This window comes from Dipteris shenzhenensis, chromosome 14 (assembly GCF_047967505.1).
Source record: "Dipteris shenzhenensis isolate YYH24624 ecotype China chromosome 14, Dip_SZ_1.0, whole genome shotgun sequence".
Taxonomy (NCBI): Eukaryota; Viridiplantae; Streptophyta; class Polypodiopsida; order Gleicheniales; family Dipteridaceae; genus Dipteris; species Dipteris shenzhenensis.
This window is the reverse complement of record NC_141609.1, coordinates 16,067,112-16,090,824: the sequence shown is the minus strand read 5'-3', so window position 1 is coordinate 16,090,824 and position 23,713 is coordinate 16,067,112. Positions and strand designations below refer to the sequence as shown.

Here is a 23,713-nt window from a genome sequence, read left to right as displayed (position 1 = left end):
CATTCTTCTTGAGAGAGTTCTGGAAGTTCTGTTCATTGTGTTTGATAGTAGAGAAATAGAGTCTGATTGAGAGAGATAGGGAGTGCCCTCTCCTTTTGTGAGAGACACAGAGATAGGAATCCATATTCTCTTTGAGTTTTGAGAGATTTGAAAAGGTTTTCTACTCCCTAAGGTTTTCTATTCCCTATTATTTTCTATTGGATATTTTCTATCTAAAACCTCTACAACTCAGAGCAAACACAACAAATCCTGACTCCTTCATCAAACAATGGCCCCTGCTAGTCTATAGCTTGATGGAAGGAGTGCTGTGCTTGCAAGCCCACTTCAACCACTACCTCACAGCAGTTGGCACATGAGTTGCACAACAAACTACAACGAACTGCAATGCTCCTCTACTCGACCTCTCCAGCCTACTTGCAATGCCAAAGAGGCTCAGAGGTAGATTTATCCTAGTAGACATCTCCTCCACAAGCCCTACAAGCTCGGGCACAACTAACTCCAATAGCTCCCAACATGCTCAGCACTGACGACCTCATGCAGCTCTCTCATAGGCTTACAAGTGATTAATCTTCAACAAGGAGTGCCTCCCAACTATCAAATAAGGCCTTCACAATGACAAGGCTTCATCGGCAGGAAGCTCTTATAGCCCAAACTATTCACAGCAAGGCACTGAGCTCTCGACAGCTCCAGTGCATCACCAGTAATGCCTTCCATACTACTTGCTTATCAACGACCTCCAGAAAGTCTCCTCCAATGCGTATCTCCAAATCAAGCAACTCTTCTATAGCAGCGTCTATGCCAAAGGAGCGATGACCTCACAACCGAGTTCCATTCTGTGTCAGCATCTGTATCATTATCGGATTCATCTATATGAGAATCAAACTCACTGTCTAAGTTATTGCCCTTGGATGGACTTTTTAACAATCTACATTGTCGTTCCGTTCTTTTAGCTACATCTATCAAATTATTAAAGCGATTAGTGCCTCGGATCTCCAATCCACTTACTGTGCTACATATCTCTTGTCTTAATCCCTTGTAGAAGTATTCTGCCAATGTCTCTGTTGTTGTGGGTCTTTCCACCACATCCAACCTAGCATTGAGGTCCTAGAATGTTTGTGCGTAATCTTCACGTAATCTTACACCATTAGTTTCTTCTAACAGAGTTCTCACAAAATTCTGCGGATGTCATTGTGTGTTTTGTGTTTATGGAACCTATGCAGAAAAGCTGCCTTCAACTCCTGATAATTTGTGAATTGTGCTAGGCCATACGGGCTAAACCAACTCATCACCCTTCCACTCAAGGTACTCGCAAACTGTTGTAGCTTTCCTAGATCCCCAAACATCATGTAGAAGCCTCTTGTCTACCATCGAGTCTCAAATTTCTCTACCTGGCTATCTGAATCATCCTTCTTTTGACCCCTGTTGAGTATTTGAACTTGCACTTCAAACTTGTTGTGTTTGGATTCATTGGGTTAGCAGGCGGAACCAATGATGTTGATGGTATTGGTACTTGCGGTACTTGTGGAACTTGCAGTACTTGTGGCACTACTAGCAGTTGTGGCACTGCTAGCGCTTGTGGCACTGCTTGCACTACTAGCGCTTGTGGCACTACTCGCACTTGTGGCACCGCTTGCACTTGTGGCACTATTGGCACTTCCAATGCTAATTGGATGATTGGATTAACTTGTATTTTTGGATTTATATAAACTTTTGTATTCCATTGAGCAACTGGGTTTTCTTGACTTACCAAGATTACTAGATCTACCAGATTTAGAAATGTTGATGAAAAGAATTGGCTTATTAGATCTTTTTGCTTATCTGGATTGAAGAATTTCAAAATATTCGATGCTCCAAAACTAAACTTCTGAAATGCGTTCAGCTCGGTACTAGGTCCTGCTACATCTTCAAGTACTGTTGTGTATGCTTGCTTTGTGCTAGTCTCTCCTTTCACCTCATCTTGGCCCGATCTAGCACTTCCCAGAGGGTGATGGTTCCGATAGCTACTTTGGTTGAGATTGCATTCAGATACCATGGACTACTGTGGGTACTGCTACCCTGTTGATCATCGTTGGCTTCTTTGGCTATGGGTTCCAATCCCTCTGCTACTAATGGCATACAATTTTCCTCGTCTTTAAATTCTATGGCCAGATTCTTTTGTCCAGTCCCTCCGACTTGCAGCAGTGGGTCATACGAGAATGACGATTGGTTTGCCACTGAGCCCATGTCGTAGTTCTGATTACCGAAACTAGATCGCACTGCAAACATTTGTCTAGTAAAGCCGTACCAGCATCATCCTAAGATGCCATTGGGATGTTTTTGTCCACCTCGAAGGTTCTACTACTCTTACTATTGGTTTGACAGTACACGGATCTGCGTTCGATTCTTGTTAACACTATTGTTGTGATCGCATATGTGAATCAATGGGTCCTGACTAATCGATGGAATCTATCTTCATTAATCTCGTAATAACAATGATTCCACATAAAAATGTGTCTATTATCCTTCATCTTCCACCCAGAACATTCCTTACTTTGGCAACTATGGTCTCAGAGTTGGCAGGGTACACGAACAACATGATCACCAGTGTTTTGGGGCTCATTTGGAACCCATAAAAGTATTCCAGACTAACAGAAAACTCAAAGTATAATGCCACATCTTAGATGGAATGCAGAATAACATTGCGGATAGTGTAGAAATTACATCATGGAAATGTAATTCAAAAAATTGAAACATTGTTAGAATTTGCAAAGAGCAAATCAACAGATACAAAAGAAGTAATAGTCATTCTGAAATGTAAAGCACTTACAACAACAAATCAAAATCTCTCTCCACACTCATAATCTTAGAGCGTCACATTCTGGCTCTCATACATTTTCAAGCATGGGATTGAAGAGGTAGACCTGATAGATGGTGACCCTTCATATCTGTAAGCACTTAACACTTCTAAAATACTATCTGGATAATATTAGCCTATTACTAGTGCCATTATAGCTCGATTCAATAGTTCTTCATATGTAGACTTTGACTTGACCATTTCTAGAGACCTAAGGTCAATTTAGGTACAACCCCCTAATCAACCATGCATGCAATGATCATCTAGTAGTGTGATGAGTTGATTAATCAAAGGCTACATTTTGAGCAAAAAATATTGGATAAACTCATTCTCCTTCTACTTCAAGTCATTGAGCTTTGTACACATGTCTTTCTTATTGATTTTCTATCTAAATTTCTTGAGAAAGATTTCGTTGCCAGTCTTTGAAGTAACCAATTGGAACTTGGTTAAACCATGTCTAGGTCAATGTACAAGGGAAATAATTCATATATTCTTCTTTTGTCATAGCGCATTGACAAGGTAGAGACAACAAGATGAAAAATGAAGCTTGTTTATTCATTTAAAGAGTGTCATTATATAAACACTGGGTACTATCCATAGATTAAATCATATGTGAGCTTAGTGGTGAGCATCTAGATCCACAATCATCTCCCAGTATCTCTCCATTAACCCATGAATCTCTCAATCAGGTAGATGACTACTAACCACCAAAAAATCATACCTATTGACTGACACATCATCAATCATACCTAACTCAGGCACACACACTCACACACACATGGTCACACACCACCACACATGAACACATGATTCCAGTATCTAGTCCTATGACCCTTGGTTATCAATTTTCCCAATATACCCCCCTCAAATTGATGGATGACCTAGACCCCTAGCAGTAGTTCATGGGACACTTCATGGCTTGCCCACCTCTAATGACAAGACACATGATCCTGCTGACCTGAACTCACTCTGGTTGCATCGAGAGTAGACTCATTTGGATGCCTTTGCTCCACATGATCTCACTCTAATTTTGGTCCTTAGTTTACAATCTCTTTTGGAGTTTCCTTGGCAATATGACTCAAGAAAGAACAAAACCCAATACAATCCTTTTAGGGGGACTACCCATGGCAGAAAACCTTATTGACCACACACACCAGGCTTCAAAATGCCAATCTCGATCTAAAATAAAATTTGCTTCTTCATGAGAAGCCTCTGAATTCTTTTCTTCTTCTACATCATGGTTTCTAATCTAGTTGGTAGAGATTCTTGGTGAAGCAATCCTTCTCATAGTGGCCCAATACAATGATAGCTAAAGCCTTTTCATCCTTGGTCAACCAAATACTTGACCTTCCCTAGTACTAGGCTTCTCGTAAGTACAAACTTAATATTCGTTTGCCATGTGTGGAAACCCTCACCCTCAAACATATCAAGTTTGGATGAGTGGGCCATAGGGAAGGTCTAACAAAAATTGGCGGTGTCTAATCCCTTTACAAGTGTCACTTCAAGAAAAAACAATGATTACATCATCTCCATAAGTGCTAACAATCATATCATCCATGGCCTCAATGCTTCCAAAATAGAAAAAATGATAGGATACTAGTGCAGGAAAATGTAAATAACTCTTTGCTCACATATACAATGCTCAAGAAAAATATACAAGTAGAAAACTCAGATAATAGAGTATCTTTTTGTATACTCAAATTCTGGAATTGATATATTACCTTAGAGAAAATCATTTTTCCCCCAAATCGAACTGTCAAACACTGGAGGCCAAAATTCGTGCTGCAAAAAGAAGCAATCAAGGGGCTATTTATTCAAAAAATTTTCCCTAGAGGAGGGCTACGTCCATACTAGAGAACAGGTGAAATAGCACGTAGATTCGTTTGACATTGCTCAAGGAAGGTGCGACAAAGAAACATCAATATTTCCCCCAAATACTGGTCATTTTGAGCTCAAATTTCACCATCAAGTGATCTAAGTCATCGCCCAAGTGCTGGTAAGAGGGATTTTTGAATGGAAAAACATAGGTGATGAATTTTGAAGCAGTGCATCGGCATCAAAAACAAAGAATTCGAGGAATGGGAGTACAATGTCACGGATCCCAATGGTGAAGAGGAGCACTTTAGCATGGGAAGCTGTAACAAGAAGGAATTTGAAATCTAACAGTTGAATGAGGTGAATTTGAGGGTGCACTGATCAAAAAGAGGGGGAAATGGGAATGAAGGTGAAAGAGGTGAAGAAGGTAATGACATGGCAACTAGGAGGCTAGGGAGGGTAACTAGGCTCTGATACCATATGTTGGAAATGCATGGTGACAAGGTAGAGGCAACAAGATGAACAATGAAGCTGTAGATGACTACTAACCACCAGATAATCACACCTAGTAGCTGACTGACACATCATCAGTCACATCTAGCTCAAGCACACATACTTGGCACACATGGTCATACACCATCAGACATGAACACATGCGTCCACTATCTAGTCCTATGACCCTTGGTTATCAATTTTCCCAACAGACAATGTGAGAAAACTCATAGGAAACTCTACAAATATCTACACCCATCTTCATCTTCAATTCCCTTTAAATCTTGAAACTTGACCTTGATTGCAGTAGCCCCCTTTCCTTAATAGTTGTCAACTCGGGACCTTTAGGTCACTCTTCATCACCACAATCATTGTTCTTATGACGTGCATCTCTATGTCAACATTCATCTATGTGGACGTGCTCATGACAACATTGTCCAATTGGTGGACGTGGCTTGGCACTCATCTTTTAGCCACTAGGACCTTTGAAACTACCACACTTGGTCTTTGATGATGTATGTGGTCACATACCTATACTAGTGCAGAAGTTGGAGTCCTAGTATTTCACACGGGTGCAGAAGTTGGAGTCCTAGTCTTTCACACGGGTGCAGAAGTTGGAGTCCTAGTACTCCTAGTGTTGAAGTTGGAGTCTTAGTCTTCACACGGGTGCAGAACTAGGTGTTCCTTTTTTGGACATTGGAGTATGACCCGGCATGCTCTGCCCTATTTTCATTTTATGATGCAAGCTTCTATTAGTTTGGTTGCATCCATGACTTGATTCTTGCTCAGAATCTCGGCCAAGGCCGCATGTCTACTCTCCTGTTATGATTTTGACATGCATGTAGATCTTGTCTGCTAATCTCAGCCTGAGGCATGTCCTACCTTAGAACCAAATTCATATCTTTGGCTTGGAGAACTATGCTTTTGTGGCTCGATCTATTTGTAGACTCGTCATATCGCTCAAAATGAAGGTTTTTTGTGATGGCTACTCAGAATCTTCTTGCTAGATTCTGAAATTTACTTCTCTATTGAAGGCGTTAGGTTGCTTTGGTGGATGCCAATTTGGAACTAGCTCACATTCATCAATTTGATAGTTAGAATCCCTCTCCCCCCACATGTAGCTAGGCTTTCATCTACCTCGGGCCGTTCATTACAAGTGGTCTTGTGCTACGTCATCATGGTCCTTACTGGCTTAGAATTCGGCTTGTTGGTCTTCCATATTCTACCAACCTCTTCTACCTCAATGTAGATGTTCTTCTCTCCTCACTATCTATCCTTTTCTCCTCACTGAGCATGTATTAAACATTTTCTATTTATTGGATAATATGAAGGACCACCTAAGAGCAATCTACATTCCAAACATGAATCATCAAATATGTCTGTAAGATATTGAAATCCTCAGACTCTCTTGAGAGAAATTTTTTATTGTAATTCATCAAAGCGAGCAACTGTTGTAGCTCCACTTGGGTCAACGTATGTAGCTATTTGAGAATCTATGCACTTAGTCCTATAAAATCCTATCCTCAATCCACTCAATTCCACACTCAACCTTTCTGCACATCTATCCCTAACAAGATTGTAAAATGTTGACAGTCTTTTTCTCTCACCCCGAGTTTGACTTGAGCTCCTTAATCAACTTGCTATAGGTGTGTGCATATCTTGTCAAGAAGATGATCTATCTTGCAATCCTAAGGTTTTTTTGCTATGCTTCCTACTCCATGCAGGGTGTAGAAATACATATCAACATTGAATTACTAGAACATGAATATAACACAATTCAATATATAAGCAATTATATTAATCCCCAAGAAACTAAGTAAAAATAGCTCATGGTTGCAGCAACTCAGACTCTAACTTTTGTAGCCTCTACACACAACCAAATACTAGTCGGGATCATAACCCATTAGGACTCCCACTCTATTTCCTATCTACCTAGAATCTTATATTAGACTAAGGCAGTGAGTTAACTACCTTCCCAACTCGTAATCACTGATTGTTGGACTGCTTCTACTAATTGGGCCACTATTATTCCTTGGTTCTTGACTCCTCCGCAATTACTGGAGGTACACGGCTTTGCTCATTGGTGTTGACCAAATCCTTTCCCATTTGCCTAATGGTCTTGCCCATGTTTTGGTGACCTAACTTGATTTGCATGTTAACCTAGGGGTTAATAGCCCAATGGGCATGCAAGTCCCTTGGGTATGCTTGACAACAATAATCACAATGTCCTTTAATCCCCAAGTAAATTCTTATTGTTTAAAGCGAACTTTCGCAAGAAAGGTTAGTGCAACACTGCAATGGAAATCTACCATGGGAGCTTTTTATGCCCTCAATCACCATGGGGATCTTTTTTTCATTTTAAGCATAATGCAATGCTTCTTTTTTATAGTTTTTATTTCAAAGCAAGCATTTTATAATGCTAGGTTTGTTCTAGGGTCATGTGTCTTAAGTTAGGTATTGCTCTTTGAGATGTTTTTTTTTTAATCAAGCAAGACAAAGGTCGGGAACTAGATGATATAGGTAAGATACAAGTGCATTTATAGAGTTTTCAATCCATGCTTAGGGATTGACCTTGCATTGGTTGGCCAATCCTCTTATCCATGTGACTTATTTGGATAAATTTTTGGACTTCGCCTAGTATTTATCCTTTAATCCAAAATAACTCAAACCAACCTACATAGAGGTGTTAAAAGTATGCCTCCTGCTATGCTTTAGCTTTACGAATTTTTTGTCCATGGATGTTGTTTTGTCCATTCAAGTACTGCTAGCTTTCAAAGGATGGGAAATCAAAACTTTATGATCAATAGAAGGATGTTTGAAGGTTATTGTTTTGTTACCTATACAATTTAGGAGGTTGCATATGAGTCCTTGCTTGCTATGAGTTCTAATCATACAAAGTGGTTCTATTTTTCTCTAGCAAATTTCATGGAGATGCTATGTGGGCTCCTCTTCTTTCTAATACAATAATGATTTTGATTTTGCGTTTAAGAACAAGAAAACAATAATGGGTTAAGAAAAATGAATGAGAGGGAGAGGGAGAGCTTAAGATTGATAGAGATGTTCCCAAATGTGTTTAAACTTGTCTCTTTCAAACATATTTGATCTTTAAGATTTTTCTAGCTCCACACTGGATAAAACATCACAAATTTCATATTCACTAGAGGTTAAGAAATGGCAACCCTCTAGGAAATTCACTACTTGAAAACCCTCATAGTGACTCCACCTTGAACTAATAATAAACCAACCTTTACATTTTGAAGAACTACTTTGCATTTGATTCCCATTCATCCTCATACGTTAAGGAAAGACCCGTGTTCATGCTCCTCTTTAAAGATCTCGGCCATATGTTAAAAGTCAATTCATTCGTATTTAGCAGTTAATCAAGAGCATTCCATTTATATTTGCATTATTTTATTGAAAGAAGAAGTGGAAAGGGCAATCCCGCTGGGCTAACCAAACACATAAGTAACATCATACATGTTCACACTTAAAGTGTATCTTTTCACAAGTAGAGCATTGTGCATTGCCTTGCAGGCTTTGACACCGGTATGGTCATTAATTTCACATAGATGTGATTACGAGACTTGAGGCCTATCAAATACGAGCAATTGTTTATAATGTGCTCTTAATTGTTTAATAATGTGGCTCTTGACAATCTAATGTTTGCTTCTTTGTTCAGGTACGCTTTGCCTCGATTAATTACGAAAATAATACTGAAGCTCATGTCCAAAGTAGGAACAGACATACTGATCGTCTATCTCAGGATGATAGAAATAGACAGTGTTATATGAAAATTTGGTTTTTGCACAGCCTTACACATTCTTCTTCTTCTCTCTCTCTCTCTCTCTCTCTCTCTCTCTCTCTCTCTCTCGATCTCGATAAGTATGAGCCTATATTCTTGTTTCTCTCTCTGTCTTTCTCTGCTCGGCCTAAGGAAAGTAGTCTCCACATACTTTGCCTATTGCTAAGGAGATCAAGTAGAAAAACTGTGTGCCGCCAACAATGATAACCATGGACTCCAGAGCTTTCTGCAAACAGAATTCTTATTACACAAATATAACGTACGGCATGTCGCTTCTAATTGCAAAAATATGATAGGCGTAATGACAAGCTGTACCATTCTGGGGTCTCTGTACTGACCACCATTTATCTCTTTACACGCCAGCCTGGATAGGCAGAGAATTCGTTAGAACCAGTCACTTTGGACTCTGCTCACACGTTGATATCGAAGGTGAGAAAATGTGTTAGATAGTTCGCATCGAAACAGGCCCAAGAACTCAAATTGACGGAGAAATTCGATTAACGGTCCTTGAGTTTCCGGGACTAACCCTAGAGCCTCAAGAGTAAGCACCCAGGCGACAAGTGCCGAAGCTACACTAGAGCTTAAGGTCTCGGCACGCCACAAATAGATATGATGGAAACCACTGAGGACGGAACCCAGACCCACAGCTCCAGCTATCAGTGCGAACAGTACAAAGTACACTGCTGCACTGCTCATAGAGACTAGAGAAACGATAGACGAGAGCGTCAGTTCAGTTTGAGCCCCTCAGACAAGAAACTTTTTGATAGCGTTGTGTTGGAAATCTATCCTACAATGCATGGGCGTCTGGCAATGAATATATAGGCTTTTCAATCTAGGTGTGGAGGTTCAAGGGTCACCTGCAGCTATGTCAATGTCCAAATGGACGTTGAGAGCCCAGCCTGCAATCCCCACAACCACCATGTAGAGTATGGAGTTCAGAATAAGCAGGGAAAGAGCAACGAAACGGCTGGAGGCCATGGTTGCTGAGTGTGGCCGATAGTTGTGCGGATTTAAGGGTAGGAGGCGGAAAGATTGATGGGTGAGAAAGCGATCGAGGAGACAACGTGATGGATGAACAAATAAATGCGTGCGAGATGGTTGAAATAAATGCGTGCGAGATGGTTGAAGCGAATAGATATGGGCACTATATTGCTGCCTATTCAAATCTGGGAGACTAGTCCATCTCTTCATCCGTCGCTTCTAGATCACATTTAGATGTCCTCCCATTTTATCTCTTGCCTTTGGCCATGCCCGCCCTTATAGTTAATTTGGATACACCAAGTTAAACCACCAACTCAAATATAAACTAGATTTGCTCCAAGCATCCTTTTCGTCATCGAGCGCGTACCTACTAACTCGAACTTGAAGTTGAATATTCCTAGTATTTTATAAAAAAATTTAGGAAAAAAAGCAAATGAGTAAACTAGTGGACATGAGATGCAACGCAGGGTCCGTTAGGACCCAATCCTCCGTGCAAATGTCAAGGGTTATGATTTATTATTGATTTTGTGATGTCCATAATTTGGAAGCTGAAGTCCAACAAATACATAAATAAGGCGATACAATAACTAATTCTCATTGCAGTCTATACAATATTGTCACATGGACTACAACCATATGAATAAAGGTGCCATCATCCTTCGATCTTGCATCCATCTTGGATTTTCGTGCTCCCTCGCATCGATAACATGCATTAAAAGAGAGGAATGTTGTAAGAATTCAGATTGAATACAAGCAATTTTGAATGGATGAGCAATTGAAAATATTTATATGATAATATGTAATATATAATTATTATAATCACACATAGTGTGGGCAAAGAGGTAGCATGCTTCCTTCCCCAAAGAGTTATAATCTGAGCGGGGTGCCGAGATAATGCCAAGAATATTAACACCAAGAATATAAACGTCGATAATATTAGTGCCGAGGATAAGTCTCATGAATGGATAAGATACTAGCATATTACCTAAATGTCAATAGTCATAATCATAGTTGAACATTGGTAAAATCACTACGAGCAGTGCGTTAGGTAAAATTCAAATTCTTGTCGTCTTTTGGTGATTTCTTTGATCTTAGAGACAATATTCCAAAAAATTACCAATGTGAGCCTGAGCAAATCTTTGTGTATCCTTGAGTGGGATGATTACAGCATTCTCAAATCGTTTAGTAGACTAAGCATAGCACAAAAAGATAACTATCATTAGAGAAAGTTCGAAGTAGAGCACGTAACATTCTCATTCTCCACTTAGATAGCATTACGTACCTTTCTAACCTTGGGAAAATGAGAGTTTGAACTCTGTAGTAAGCATTTAGGCTTGTGAGAGTAGAGCATAAGGTCATCCATGAGGCTCTTCAAAGCTTCACATGATGCCAAGGCTATGCCAAGGACTTTCTCTTTGATCTGTGTCACTTTCATAGCTAGAGCTGCTTCACAGAGAGAGAGAGAGAGAGAGAGAGAGAGAGAGATAGAGAGAGAGAGAGAGAGAGAGGGTGGGAGGGAGGGAGAGTCAGAGTTTACTCTTGTGTGTTTTTTACTCTCTTTTATTTGTTGGGACTAGGGGGAGGCTTGAGAGAGAGAGAGAGAGAGAGAGAGAGAGAGAGAGAGGGTCTAACAATACTAAGGTATTTATTTACAGTATTAGAAAATACTTTAGTCTTTTTCAAAGTATATTTCCATCCTTTGTCTATTACACCATTACACAACAAAACAAAGCACCTACAGACGCGCACATAGACACGTTTTCTTAACTTTAAAAAAAACTTACAGATGCATCTATTTGCATGTCTATTGGCACGTCTACAGACCCGAGTCTACAAGCGTGTCTATATAATAGACAGACACGCCTATAGACACACAAATAGATGCCTTGCTAGAAATTTTAAAAAAATAGAGAGATGCATACATAGGCGCGTTTATAGATGCACCTATAGATGTGCAAATAGACGCCCTGCTAGAAATTTAAAAAAAACAGAGAGACACATACATAGACGTGCTTATAGACACTCTATAGAATATTTTTTGTTAATAAAAGCAGAATTTTGTGTGGTTGAACAGAATGCTGTGTATGTTGTGTATGCTATGTAGTTACAAGAATCCCATTTTCACATTATGCAATTCAGTTTTTATAGCCAACCGCATTTTAATTAGCACGATTGCAAGCATGTCTATAGCTGATGATTACAATTTTGAATAAAACATTACAAGTCCAAAACGTTTAGTTCACAAGGCATTAATTGATAGAATGTTACATAAGGAAATTGAAAGCCAAAAAAATAAAAGGAGTGTATATTAATTCATAGCTCAAAAAGTGCTTGTATGTACATATAGCATGAAGCCAAGCCGCATCCTGTGGCTTCAAGTACAAAAAATAAGAGGAGTGTATATACAAGAGAGACACAATGCTAAGCCAGTGGATTCAAGTACAAAAAAGAGTAGCTAGCACTACTTCTATGACTAATCTAAGTTCTTCACATCCTTGCTCCCTTCTTCACCCCCTTCTTCCTCATCTTCTTCCTCTTGATCAGCCGCAAGGTCCTGTAAATGAGGGACAATATGTATCAATGTATGAAAAATCAAATCTTTACTTACAATATTGACATTATTTAATTACTTTCAAATACATGGGGGGGCACTCTAGTAGCCCAAATATATTGCTCCTCAGTAATCAAGCCATCATCATAGAAGTGCTTCCATGTATCTCCTTTGCGATGGTGGTGGTGGTAGGCTGTCTCAACAGGAGTAGGGTACCTGCCCACGATATCAAGCTGCAAGATGACACAATTTGCGGAGGGGTTAGTACAAAGAAACAACCTCCTAATAAACTACATAAACAATATAATTTGAGATCGATACTTACAAATTGGGCCTCCCATGATTCAACACCCCCTGCTCCAAAATGCACGCTTTCATATTGCTCCATTTGGATCCTTCGTGCCTCCACGTGCTGCAGACTGAGGTCCGCCTTCGCTGTCTTCATTGCCTTCTTCCACTCATGCTTGTGAGTGGTGTGGGGCTGGCCCCTTGGTGGTTGACCTCCCTCGATTCTGGTAATCTCAGCTAGTGCCTACCTCTTAAGCGAAGATCTTTTATTGCCAAGTATCGTAACAATCTTTGACTTGGCCCATTGAACTGAACATTGGGGGGATTGGGAAACCTAGAGCGAACAGTAGCGAGGGTCTCATCAGCCAACTTTTTTGGATGGTCTTTGTAGTGAATAAAGCAATCTCTGAAGTTGTTAGTAATTACAAAGCACATGAAGGCCATGATGTCCTTCCCCTGTGCATCCATCAAGATGCCTCTTGTCTAAGTGATGTCATAGAAAATCGTACCATCACCCTCTAGCACGTCTGCATTATCTGAATCATCCCCGTCCCCACCACTACCCCCCCCAAAGCACTGTGCCATGCATCCCCCACCACTCTCCCTACTACTACGCCTGCTGCCCTATCATGTCGAGCTAGTACACTGATCGCTCGTAGCTGGAGAAGCGACTCTCGATGGCACGGGAGTACGTTGGCCACTCGTAGCTGGAGAAGTGACTCTCAATGGCACGGGAGTACGCCGACGGCTCTATGAGGCAGAAGGACCTCCTGACCGACAGGGCAGAGAAGGGGCTTAGCTCTATAGCCAGCTGGGTTGTCTCAACTTTGCTGGAGTAATCTCAACTGGTGTGGGATTGGGGTCATTTGGAGTCTATACTGCCGACTCTTGGGGGGTGTTTGTAGTACTCATCATGTATGTGTATAACTCCGCAGGAGTGGGAGGGTGCCCCAAAATGTTATATAACTCCCAAAATATGTCATCGCGAAGATCAAGTGAGGCTGAAGAGCTTCCTAGCCACATGTTGAACTGAAGAAAAGAAATGAAGAAGATTACCATCGAGCATGCCCTTGTCACGAGATGCAAAAGAAAAAATAGAGTGACATCCTGATATTGAGCAAGCATTTACAAACTCCTATATTCACTACAAGGCATAGGCCCTTTTCTAATCGAAATACTAACCTTTTTTACACTAAAAAGTTTTTTTTTGATTGGCGCAAAGGTCGGTATTTACGTCGCTATATAAGCGTCGCTATATAGCGACACTGGTAAATGTCGTTATATAGCAACACTGGTAAATGTCGCTACACAACAACACTGGTAAACATCGCTATATAGCGATGATTAACAAAAGCTTAAAGAAAACATTAGTGGGGCTAAACAGGGCCACAGCAAGCCCTATTTTGCCCCACTAATGTTTTTTATTTAGTAATTACAAAAGAATGTTTTTTGTTACAAAATTTCCCTTGTGGAAATGGTGATACAAAATCACTCAAATGAACCGAGCGAGAGAAGCATATACATGTTGAAGATATATAACATTGTTTGTTACAAAATTACCCTTTCAAAAAGGGTAATACAAAATTGCTCAAATGAGCCAATATACAAAACCATATACATGGCGAAGTATATGCAAACTACTACTACTACTCATTCGAATCGTCATCCTCGTCCTCATCGCGCTGGCCTGATCCTTGGCCCTCGTGAGCTACGCTTGTGATCCCTGGCCCTCGTGAGCTATGCCTAGCTCCTTGGCCCTCGTCGAAGTCGTGTAAGCCTAATCCCTCATCATCACCGCTCACCTCCACTGATGGGATGTTAGAGCTTTGATTCTAAGAGTGAGATTACAAGTAGAAGTAGACTTATACTATGCAAGCAGCCACCTTCGCTAAATCAACGTCGCTCCCAGTGCCTCTTGCTCAATAAACCATGGCTTTGTCCCTACGTAAAATGCGCATCTCGTCTCTGTGTCTGTAGGAAGGCGACCCATCGTAGCTTGTTGTGGGCCCAATTTACGAGAGTTAGATAAAGTACATGCAATATGTAGTAAAACAAATAGAACAATACATTAAATGAGAAGAAGTAGACTTACCATGGTTGCCTCGAATGCCAACCATCCGCCTGCACCAAAGTGCGAAGTACCTATGGAGTCTAGCCATCTCCTCGCAGCCCTCCTCTAACCCTCGAACAGTTCGGGATGGTCCCTGTACTGCTTCTTGAAAAACTTCCAATCAGCTTTGTCTGCCCAGTTGGGTTTAGCCTTCCCCTTTGCGATGGAAGTACGCAAGATTGACCTAAGATGCTTTAAGAGGACCCCCATGCGCTCTTTCATGTTATCCGAATTGAACTCCCAATTTGGAGGGTTGACTGCCTGCTTCTTTCCCTCATCTTGGTACCGCCAGTCAGGAGCTATGCCGCTCTTAAAGTAGTGGCTCATCAACTGCCTCATGGTGGGCATCACTGCTGAGTCCTTTTTATTTTCTATTATCTCTTCAGCAATTGATTTCATAGGACAGGTCCTTGACTGGGTAAGGAGGACTCATGGTAGTGGCAGAGTCAGAGCGAGTGGTGTTTGTGCAAGCACTTACGGAGCAAGGAGTAGCAATGGGAGTAGGATAGGGTAAGGGACCTAACTGGTACTAGGTCTTGGGACCAAATGGAGACCTATAGGGATGTGTGTGCTGACTCATCTACATCTCCCGAGTTAGCACAACATAAAAGTCCTCTGGAGAATAGAGATCATGATGTCTCCTCCTACGAGGGTTTTCATACTCGTCGGATGTGCAACGTGATCCCATGTCTAATTTGGGGGGATTGAACAAACGTAGACACAAACACGAAAACAAAAAACAAAAAACAAGAGCGAGTAAGAAGCAAAAAGCATATGAGGGAAAGCATATGCATAAGAGAAGGAGAAGCATAAGAGAAGCATAAGAGAAGGAGAGGGGAAAAGAAGAGAAAGAAAAGGGGAAAAGAGATTGAAAGAGGGGAAAAGAACCAAATATGCATAAGAGAAAAAACAGAGAAAGCATATGCATAAGAGAAAAAGAGAGAAAGCATATGCTTATGCTTATGCATAAGCATATGAGCATATGCTCATGCATAAGCATAAGCCTAAGCATAGGCATAGGCATAGGCATACGCATACGCATATGCTTATATGAAAAGAAGAGAAAAAGAGAGGGAAAAAGAGGAGAAGGAGAAGGAGACATATGCTCATGCATAAGCATAAGCATAAGAGAAGAAAAAACATATGCATAAGAGAAAAAGAGAGAAAGCATATGTTTGAAAGAGGGAAAAAGAGATTGAAAGAGGGGAAAAAGAAGAGGGGAAAAGAAGAGAAGGAAGAGGGGGAAAGAGATTGAAAAGGAGAAAAAAGAAGAGGGGAAAAGAGATTGAAAGAGTGGAAAAGAGCATAAGCATAAGGGAAGGAAGAGGGGAAAAGAGATTGAAAGAAGGGAAAAAGAAGAGGGGAAAAGAAGAGAAGGAAAAGAAAAAAAGAGATCGAAAGAGGGGAAAAAGAAGAGAGGAAAAGAGCATAAGCATAAGAGAAGGATAAGGGAAAAAGAGCATAAGCATAAGAGAAAAAGAAAGAAAGCATATGCTTATGCTTATGCATGAGCATATAAACATAAGAGAAAAAGAGAGAAAGCATAAGCTTGTGCTTATGCATGAGCATATGTCATGCATAAGCATAAGCATAGGCAAATACATATGCTTATGCAAAGGGGAGAAAAAGAGAGGAAGATTATGCTTGTGCTTATGCATGAGCATATGAGGGAAAGAGGGAGGAAAAGAGGAAAAGAGGGGAAGAAGAGGGAATAAGAGAAGAGAGGGAAAGAGAGGGCTCCTATGCCGATCACTGCAGCTAGCGCTTAAGGCGTTAGCTGCAGGCCAATGCAAATAACGAAAATAACAAAAGGGAAAAAGAGAAAGCACTTTCTTACCAGGAAAAGTCCCGAACCATGTTAATTGAATTGGCCCTACAAAAAGAGAAAACATACCATTTTTTTAGATAACTAGTTAGAGGAAGGAGGAGTTTGGAGAAGCAACTTTCAAAGGGATTAGATGAGTTTGTAGAAGCCTACAAACAAGGGGAAAGCATAAGCCTACAAACAAGGAAGAGAAATACCAAAAAGAGAAGAGGTGAGTCTTCTTTCTTTCACCAAATCTCGTTTTTTGTCCTTAACCTCTGAAATTCAAGCATGAAAATTAGCACATAGCCTTAGCAATACAAAGAGAAACATGCTTCAACACTCACAAAATAAAATCTCACAAAAAATGAACGTACATTGCTTAAAGAGACCCACCTTCTTGAAAAACTTCCTTTCACACAAGTAGAGAGGGAGAAGGGTAGAGAGGGAGTACAAGTGTTGGGAGAGGGGCTGGGTAGGGGTGAGGAGTGGGGAATAGAGAGGAGGAAAGCAAGGTCATCGAATATAAGGTGGGAGAAGAGATTTTCTCTTTTCTTGCAATAGAGATGTGAAAGACGGTGTCATGTGGAGTTTCAAGTTTAAGCCCCCAGTGTCGCTATATAGCGATGCTGGTTAGTCGCTATATAGCGATGTTTATAAAGCATCACTATATAGCAATGGAATAGGGTAAAACGTCGCTATATAGCAATGGTTCAAGGCAAAGCGTCGCTATATAGCGACGGTTCAGGGCACTTATTGTGTTAGAAGAGAGAAAAGGAGCTCATGGGTGGCTATTTTTTGGATCTTAATAGATTTCCTTGCAGCTCATGTTGTGATTTTGGAAGTGTGCAGATGAAAGGGACGAGTGGAAGCTCGTCAGATGATGCGCCAATGCCCAAGAGCGCAGAGTGGCTTACGGAGAGGTTCTATTATCATTGCACTCATTGCAAGCAAGAAGTACGACATCAACATCATGTTGTCATGCACCACTTGTGGATGTATGGGGAGGAGCCCGAACCAGTACCCACCATTGGTGTTGCACGTGGTGATGGATCATCAGTAAGTCAAGGCTATTTGAGTTTGTGATTATTATGACACGAAACCTTGAGACAAGATCTTTCATTTACACGAAATCTTGAGATAGGATGAGGAGTGTGGCAAGGGTGCACATATACCTTCACACTTTGAGCAAGACTATAGTCTCCCGGATGTGCCAAATGATGATGACGGTATGGTGGACATGATGGATTCTATTTTTAGGGGCACTACATCACATGTACACGTGATGTCAGAGTCTGAGGTCAATATGCGAGAGTTGCAATCGACACAATTGTACGAGGGTGCTAGGATGTCTAAACTACAGGCTTGTCTCTCAATCTTGAATCTACAAGCAAAGTATGGGTGGTCGGATACAAGTGTCTCGGCCTTAATGAGGTTGCTCCCGCATTAATTTGACTCATTATTTGGATATTGTTTGTTTTGAGAATCATCATTATTCGAAGCCTATGTATGTTTGAATTGTGACTCTCTTCTATCCTTCTCTCTTTTATCCTCTCTTTTCGTCTCTTTTCTCCTCTCTTTTTCTCTCTTATCTCCTCTCTTTTTCTCCTCTCTTTTCCTCTATTTTCCTCTCTTTTCTTCTCTCTTTCCTTCTCTTTTTTTCTCTCTTTTATCCCCACTTTTCCTCTTTTCACTTTCTCTCTTTTTCTCTCTTATTTCCTCTCTTTTTTTGTGTTTTTTCTCCTCTCTTTTCTCCTTTTTCTCCTCTCTTTTTCTCTCTTTTTTCTCCTCTTTTTTCCCCTCTTTTCTTCTCTCTTTTTCCCCACGTGAAGCTTCAATAGCCTACCATTGAGCAAGCAGATACAGACTTCTATTACTCTAATTCAAAGAATATAGGAGTCTATAAATGCTTGCTCAATGTCAGGCTGTAGGATTCTAAGCTTGCTCAATGTCTTATAGGTATTCTAAGCTGTAGGATTAGTAACATGACTTCTTTGTTGCTTTGAAAGAGGGAAAAAGAGAAAGAAAAGGGGAAAAGAGAGGTGAGAATCATCATGTATGTTTGAGAATCATCATTATTCAAAGCCTATGTATGTTTGAATTGTGATAGGTTGCTCCAGAAGATGTTGCCTACACCAAATACCATGCCCGCATCAAGAGATGAAGCGAAGAAAATGCTAACAACGGTGGGTATGGATTATGATACCATCCATGCTTGCCCATAATGACTGTATTCTCTTTCATCATGAGCATGGAGATTTGGCTAGTTGTCCAAAGTGTGGGGAACAATGATATAGAGATGACTTGTAGGGTGAGCAGATATCGGTAAAGGTCTTGAGACACTTTTCCATCATTGCAAGAGTTTCGATGCAAATCCATAGTGGAGTTGATGACTTGGCATGCATCTCATCGGTCCACTGATGACACATTGAGGATTCCCATGGATTGTGCAGCTTGGAAGCACATAGACAATCAGTGGCCGGACTTTGCGAGGGAGCCACGCAACTTACATCTTGGGCTCGCCATGGACGGCGTGAATCCTTTCGGCTTACGCTCGACATCTTGGTCGACATATAGGCTCATAGTGAGATGACAAAATAAAGGCTTAGAAGCATAAAATACAATGAAAATGTATAGAGTGTACCATAGGCATAAGATATGCCAAATGTTAATGTCGAGGTAGATATCAAGTCTTAGATCCAACCACTATCGAGTACAAACTATATATTATAGCTATAAGTGCATGCAAGGACATTGAGGTTCCTAGGTTTCTCTATGGACAAACTTGATAGTGTCACTTGCATTAGGGTAGGATTGCACTTAATGATCTAGTGATCATTAGAGGGGGTGATCATGGAAACCACCAAGTGTGAGGCAATGTTGCATAACTGGGATGATTCTAGAATGTGTTGAAGATGGATCTATTTATTTATGCTAGTGATGGAAGATATGTCTATAGATATGATATGCTCCATGTCAGAGGTGAAAGAACTAGTTATGGATTCTGGAATGGAATCATTTAAAGGTCATGATAGGGAACGTGAGGGGAGGAGTGTAGGGGAGGGAAAGAAGAGGAAGACTATGGCACAAGGGGAGAGGGAGAGGGGAAAAACTAGTATGTACATGGGTGGAGGAATGTAGAGATGGAGACATCAAGGGAAGAGGGATGCTTTATTTGAAAGGAAGGATGGGGGAAATCAAAGTACTAGCTAGGTGGCTTTACAAGAATGAGTGTGTCTCATCAAGGAATAGCCCCCTCCTTTTATAGCCAAGAGATAGGGTCTCTCCCAATAAATGCATCCTCCCACATGCATGGTGTGTGTGGAAGAGTCTCCCATGTGGGCTAAGTGGTTACGCACTCTCAATTGTGTGCGATAATGCTTGACCACATTTTATCACGTATATCAACTCCCATATCCCAAGTCTATGATACTCCCTTGGTCTCTTCCTAATTTTATTATAATACATTCAAACATCTAGGAGGACAAGTGGAGGGTTGGCACAAGGAATCTTGCCACCTCATCCTACTTTCCCCATTATTCAACTTGCACTCTTGGACCTTCTATACATAGAAATTGATGGTGGTGGTCAACCCATTGACAGTGATGGGCAAATCCTCAATGACTCCCAAGGTGGCGAGTCATCAACCATCTGCTACCTTGATTCTAGTGGAGGAAGGCCTTGTACATTTCAAATTCAATTTCTTCATGATTTGGGGCACCATAATATTACATGCAGCTCCCCCATCAGCACACACATTTTTGGCATGACAATTATCTATGATGACATCTACTGTATGTGGGTGCCGATCAATTTCTTCAGAGATAGAAGAGACCTCTCGTACCTTTCCCTTTTTCTTGCTCCTCCTTGTTGAGAGCCCTTGCTGTAGCTCACGTCTCACCTTAGGGCTTAATGCTATTAGTTGAGGGAGCGTGATGCTCAACGACCGATGAGCAAGGTCCTGAATGACTAAATAGTCCTCTTGCCCTAAGCCGATGGGAAAATCCTAGGGCAACCACTTACTCCTACGAGATCTTTTAGTCTTCTCTGTTGGTGGGTCTGCCATCTCAGCATCTGAGGGCTCTAAGAAGGACACCTTCTTCCTAGGGTAGCCTAGTCCACGGTTTGGAGAGGGGTCCGAGGTGGTACGACTTCTTTTCCCAAGGTCAAGGATCTCTACATCAGAATCCTCAGAGCCTAATTCACTTAGAGGGTTCACCCTTGGAATATAAGGACCTTCGGTGCGATAATGACCCTTCTGGTGGCACTTGTAGCATACAACATTGGCACGTTCTCTTGAAGGGCGATTGGCTTGATTTTTGATGCCCACCATCTCAAGCCAAAGATCATTCAGGGCCTTGGCTAGGTCATTGACTCCGAGTTCTTTTGCAGGAGGGGCCTCTTTAGCTTGAGCGGCCGAGGGAGTAGAAAGGAGGGGGGCTCGTGGGCGAGGCTGGGAAAATCTTCAAGGGAGAGGATGAGAATATACACCTTGTTGAGAGTAAGCATCTAAGGGAGGACCATACATTTGAGGTGGAGGCGGTGGATACATCCCTGATGGGGGGTGGGAGTATGCCCCTAGGGTGGACCTCCCAGGTTGTTGTTGCCAAAGCGGAGGGGGTTGCGGAGGGACAATCATCTTCTTTGAAGCGGGGTCAGCAGACTGAACTTTATTAAACCTTTGACCAATCTCGTGTGCTAGCACCATAGTTTCTAGATTATTCCATTTAAGCTTGAGGCGAAATTCGTCACTTGCTCCTACTACAAGGTAGCCCAACACGTGCTGAGTCATTCCAGCTCGAAATCTAGCATTATCCCCTTGCATGGCAATTAAACGGTCCAGGAGCATGACCGCTCGATCCACATATCGACGCGCCGTCTCACCTTCTGACTGCTTCAAGTTTGCCATCTGTAGGTACACATTCTTGGGCTCCTCTTCTTTGCCGAAATACTCAATCATCACTGCTGTCAACCTTGGCCAGTTTTGGCGAACATCTTCGGCCTGCTTCTCATAACACACTTGAGCCAAACCCTCTAGAAATGTGGGAAGAACCAACAGCCATCTATCTTCAGTAAGAAAGTTGAGAGAAGCACAACGGCACTTGAAGGCCACAAGATACTCATTTGGATTTTCTTCAACCCGTCCATAGACCACGGGAATGTCAGCCATGCTTGGAAAATGGAAAAGAGAGAGGTGAAATGAGGCTTATCTATTGACAAAAATTAGAAAGAGGAAGCTTGAACTGAAAATCAGGTGAAGATACATCCACAAAGCACACATAGGCAGGGTAGGGTGTGACTAGTGTATTGTGAAATACTACACAGGAAGAATCTTTAGCATAGAATAGCTCATAGACAATCTTAAAAGGACCAACCCTCATGATATCACATCCATCTTTTTAGGTTGTTCATCAAGGCAAACAAGAATGCCATGACAAATGTCAACAGTTGGAGAGCTTGCACATCACCTTCAGCTTCTTCCAGTTCTTGTAATCGCCATGCTATTTCTTCAAGGGGTGTGCGGTCTGGCATCCTTCTTTTGAGCAATGTCCTTGAGGACGTTTCTGATGATCTTTTGGAGTCAGTAAACTTGTATCAAATATGCCCAACACTTAGTTTCATAATGACCACAACCTTTGCATTCCTTACAAATGATCACCCTTCTTCGTGGCTTGTGGCTTTGTTGGGGTGGTGCTTCCACTCACGTCATGCGTGATTGAAGTACAAGCTTCACGTGCCAAGAAATCAGTAACTATATTTTGAGCTCGAGGGATATGCTGAATTTTTACCTCTTCAAATTGGTTGCAAAGTTTCAATGCTTATTGATGTCATGGAACCAAGCCTTTTCTCCACACATTCCACCTTCCACCAACTTGTTCACACATGAGTTGAGAATCTCCTTGCACCTCAAGTTGCTTGATGCGATGTTCTTGTGCCTTTTGTAGCCCAAAAATGAGTGCCGGGTACTCAGCTTGGTTGCAAGTACTTGCTGGTGCAAACTTACTATAACAATATACCTCACCCCCTGGTGAAGTCAGGTTCACACCCACACCAGCAGCCTTGGTCGAAGGTTTGTATGTGCTGTCAAATTGGAGGAGCCAAGATGTCATCACACCAAGACTAAAATCCGGACATCCCATGTTTCTCGGTAGTCCAAGATAGGTAGAAGGAGAGGGTGGGGAGAATTCAATACTTGAGCCAAACGTTCAGCACCAAATAAACTTGCAACCCTTTGTTGATAGTTTATCTTTAGACCAAAAAGAATTACAACTTGAAGCTCAAAATGAGGCACAAAGGGTTGATTAGGTACAAAGGGATTCCTTGGTCGAAACCATAGCCGAGCCCTAGAAACCTTTGTAGTGAGATTGAGAATAAACCATTCAAGACGAGCTTATCCACAGGAATTAATATGCAAATGTGCCAAATCTCCCCCCAAGCTTGGGGAGCATCCCACCCTTTGAAGAAGGACACCCTTTTAATCACCTCCGAAGCAGCAAGTAGCTCGATCACTACACAATGAGTAGAATTGAAATCAAAGTCCTCTCAGCGTATCACTAGTTCTTCACCTTGAATCATCCACGGTGTATCATCCCACCCGTCGTCTCCTCGAGCAATGCACTGTACAATCAATTATTGAAGATCGACATGAAGATCAAGAAAGAGATCTCGCCCATTGATAGCTGTAAGGTGTGGAGGACCAGGCACCAAATCCTTGAACTCGTCGAGAAGTGACATAAATATCCACCCTCCTCGAGTGGCGTGCGTCCGTGAAGTGAACTTGAAAAAGTTCAGAATCTACGATCTACTAGGAGATATGAGTAGAGCACATGAAGTGAAGTACTTTTTCTTTTTACAACATGTGAAAACTCCCTACAGTTAGAGAGTTACAGTTCATGGGATTTCAATATATAAGCAATATCAGTACATTTTCATCACTTCTTATCTGCTGGCCCAATGATAAGTCTCCCTTTTGTGAAGGGGGAGGTCTTGGGTTCAAATCCCACTCTAAAAAAAAAAGAGAGGAGAGGAGAGGAGAA

At 41.4% G+C, this 23,713-nt stretch overlaps 1 protein-coding gene across 1 annotated transcript; it reads right to left on the bottom strand.

The window, feature by feature from the left end:
• Positions 1–9,069: 9,069 nt before the first annotated feature.
• Positions 9,070–9,920, bottom strand: LOC147894256 (membrane protein PM19L-like). Its single transcript, XM_087385444.1, has 4 exons — positions 9,800–9,920; positions 9,469–9,643; positions 9,258–9,306; positions 9,070–9,168 (listed from the first exon to the last, which is right to left on the bottom strand). The coding sequence occupies exons 1-4, from the start codon at positions 9,918–9,920 to the stop codon at positions 9,070–9,072; spliced, it is 444 nt and encodes a 147-aa protein (XP_087241570.1).
• Positions 9,921–23,713: the final 13,793 nt, after the last annotated feature.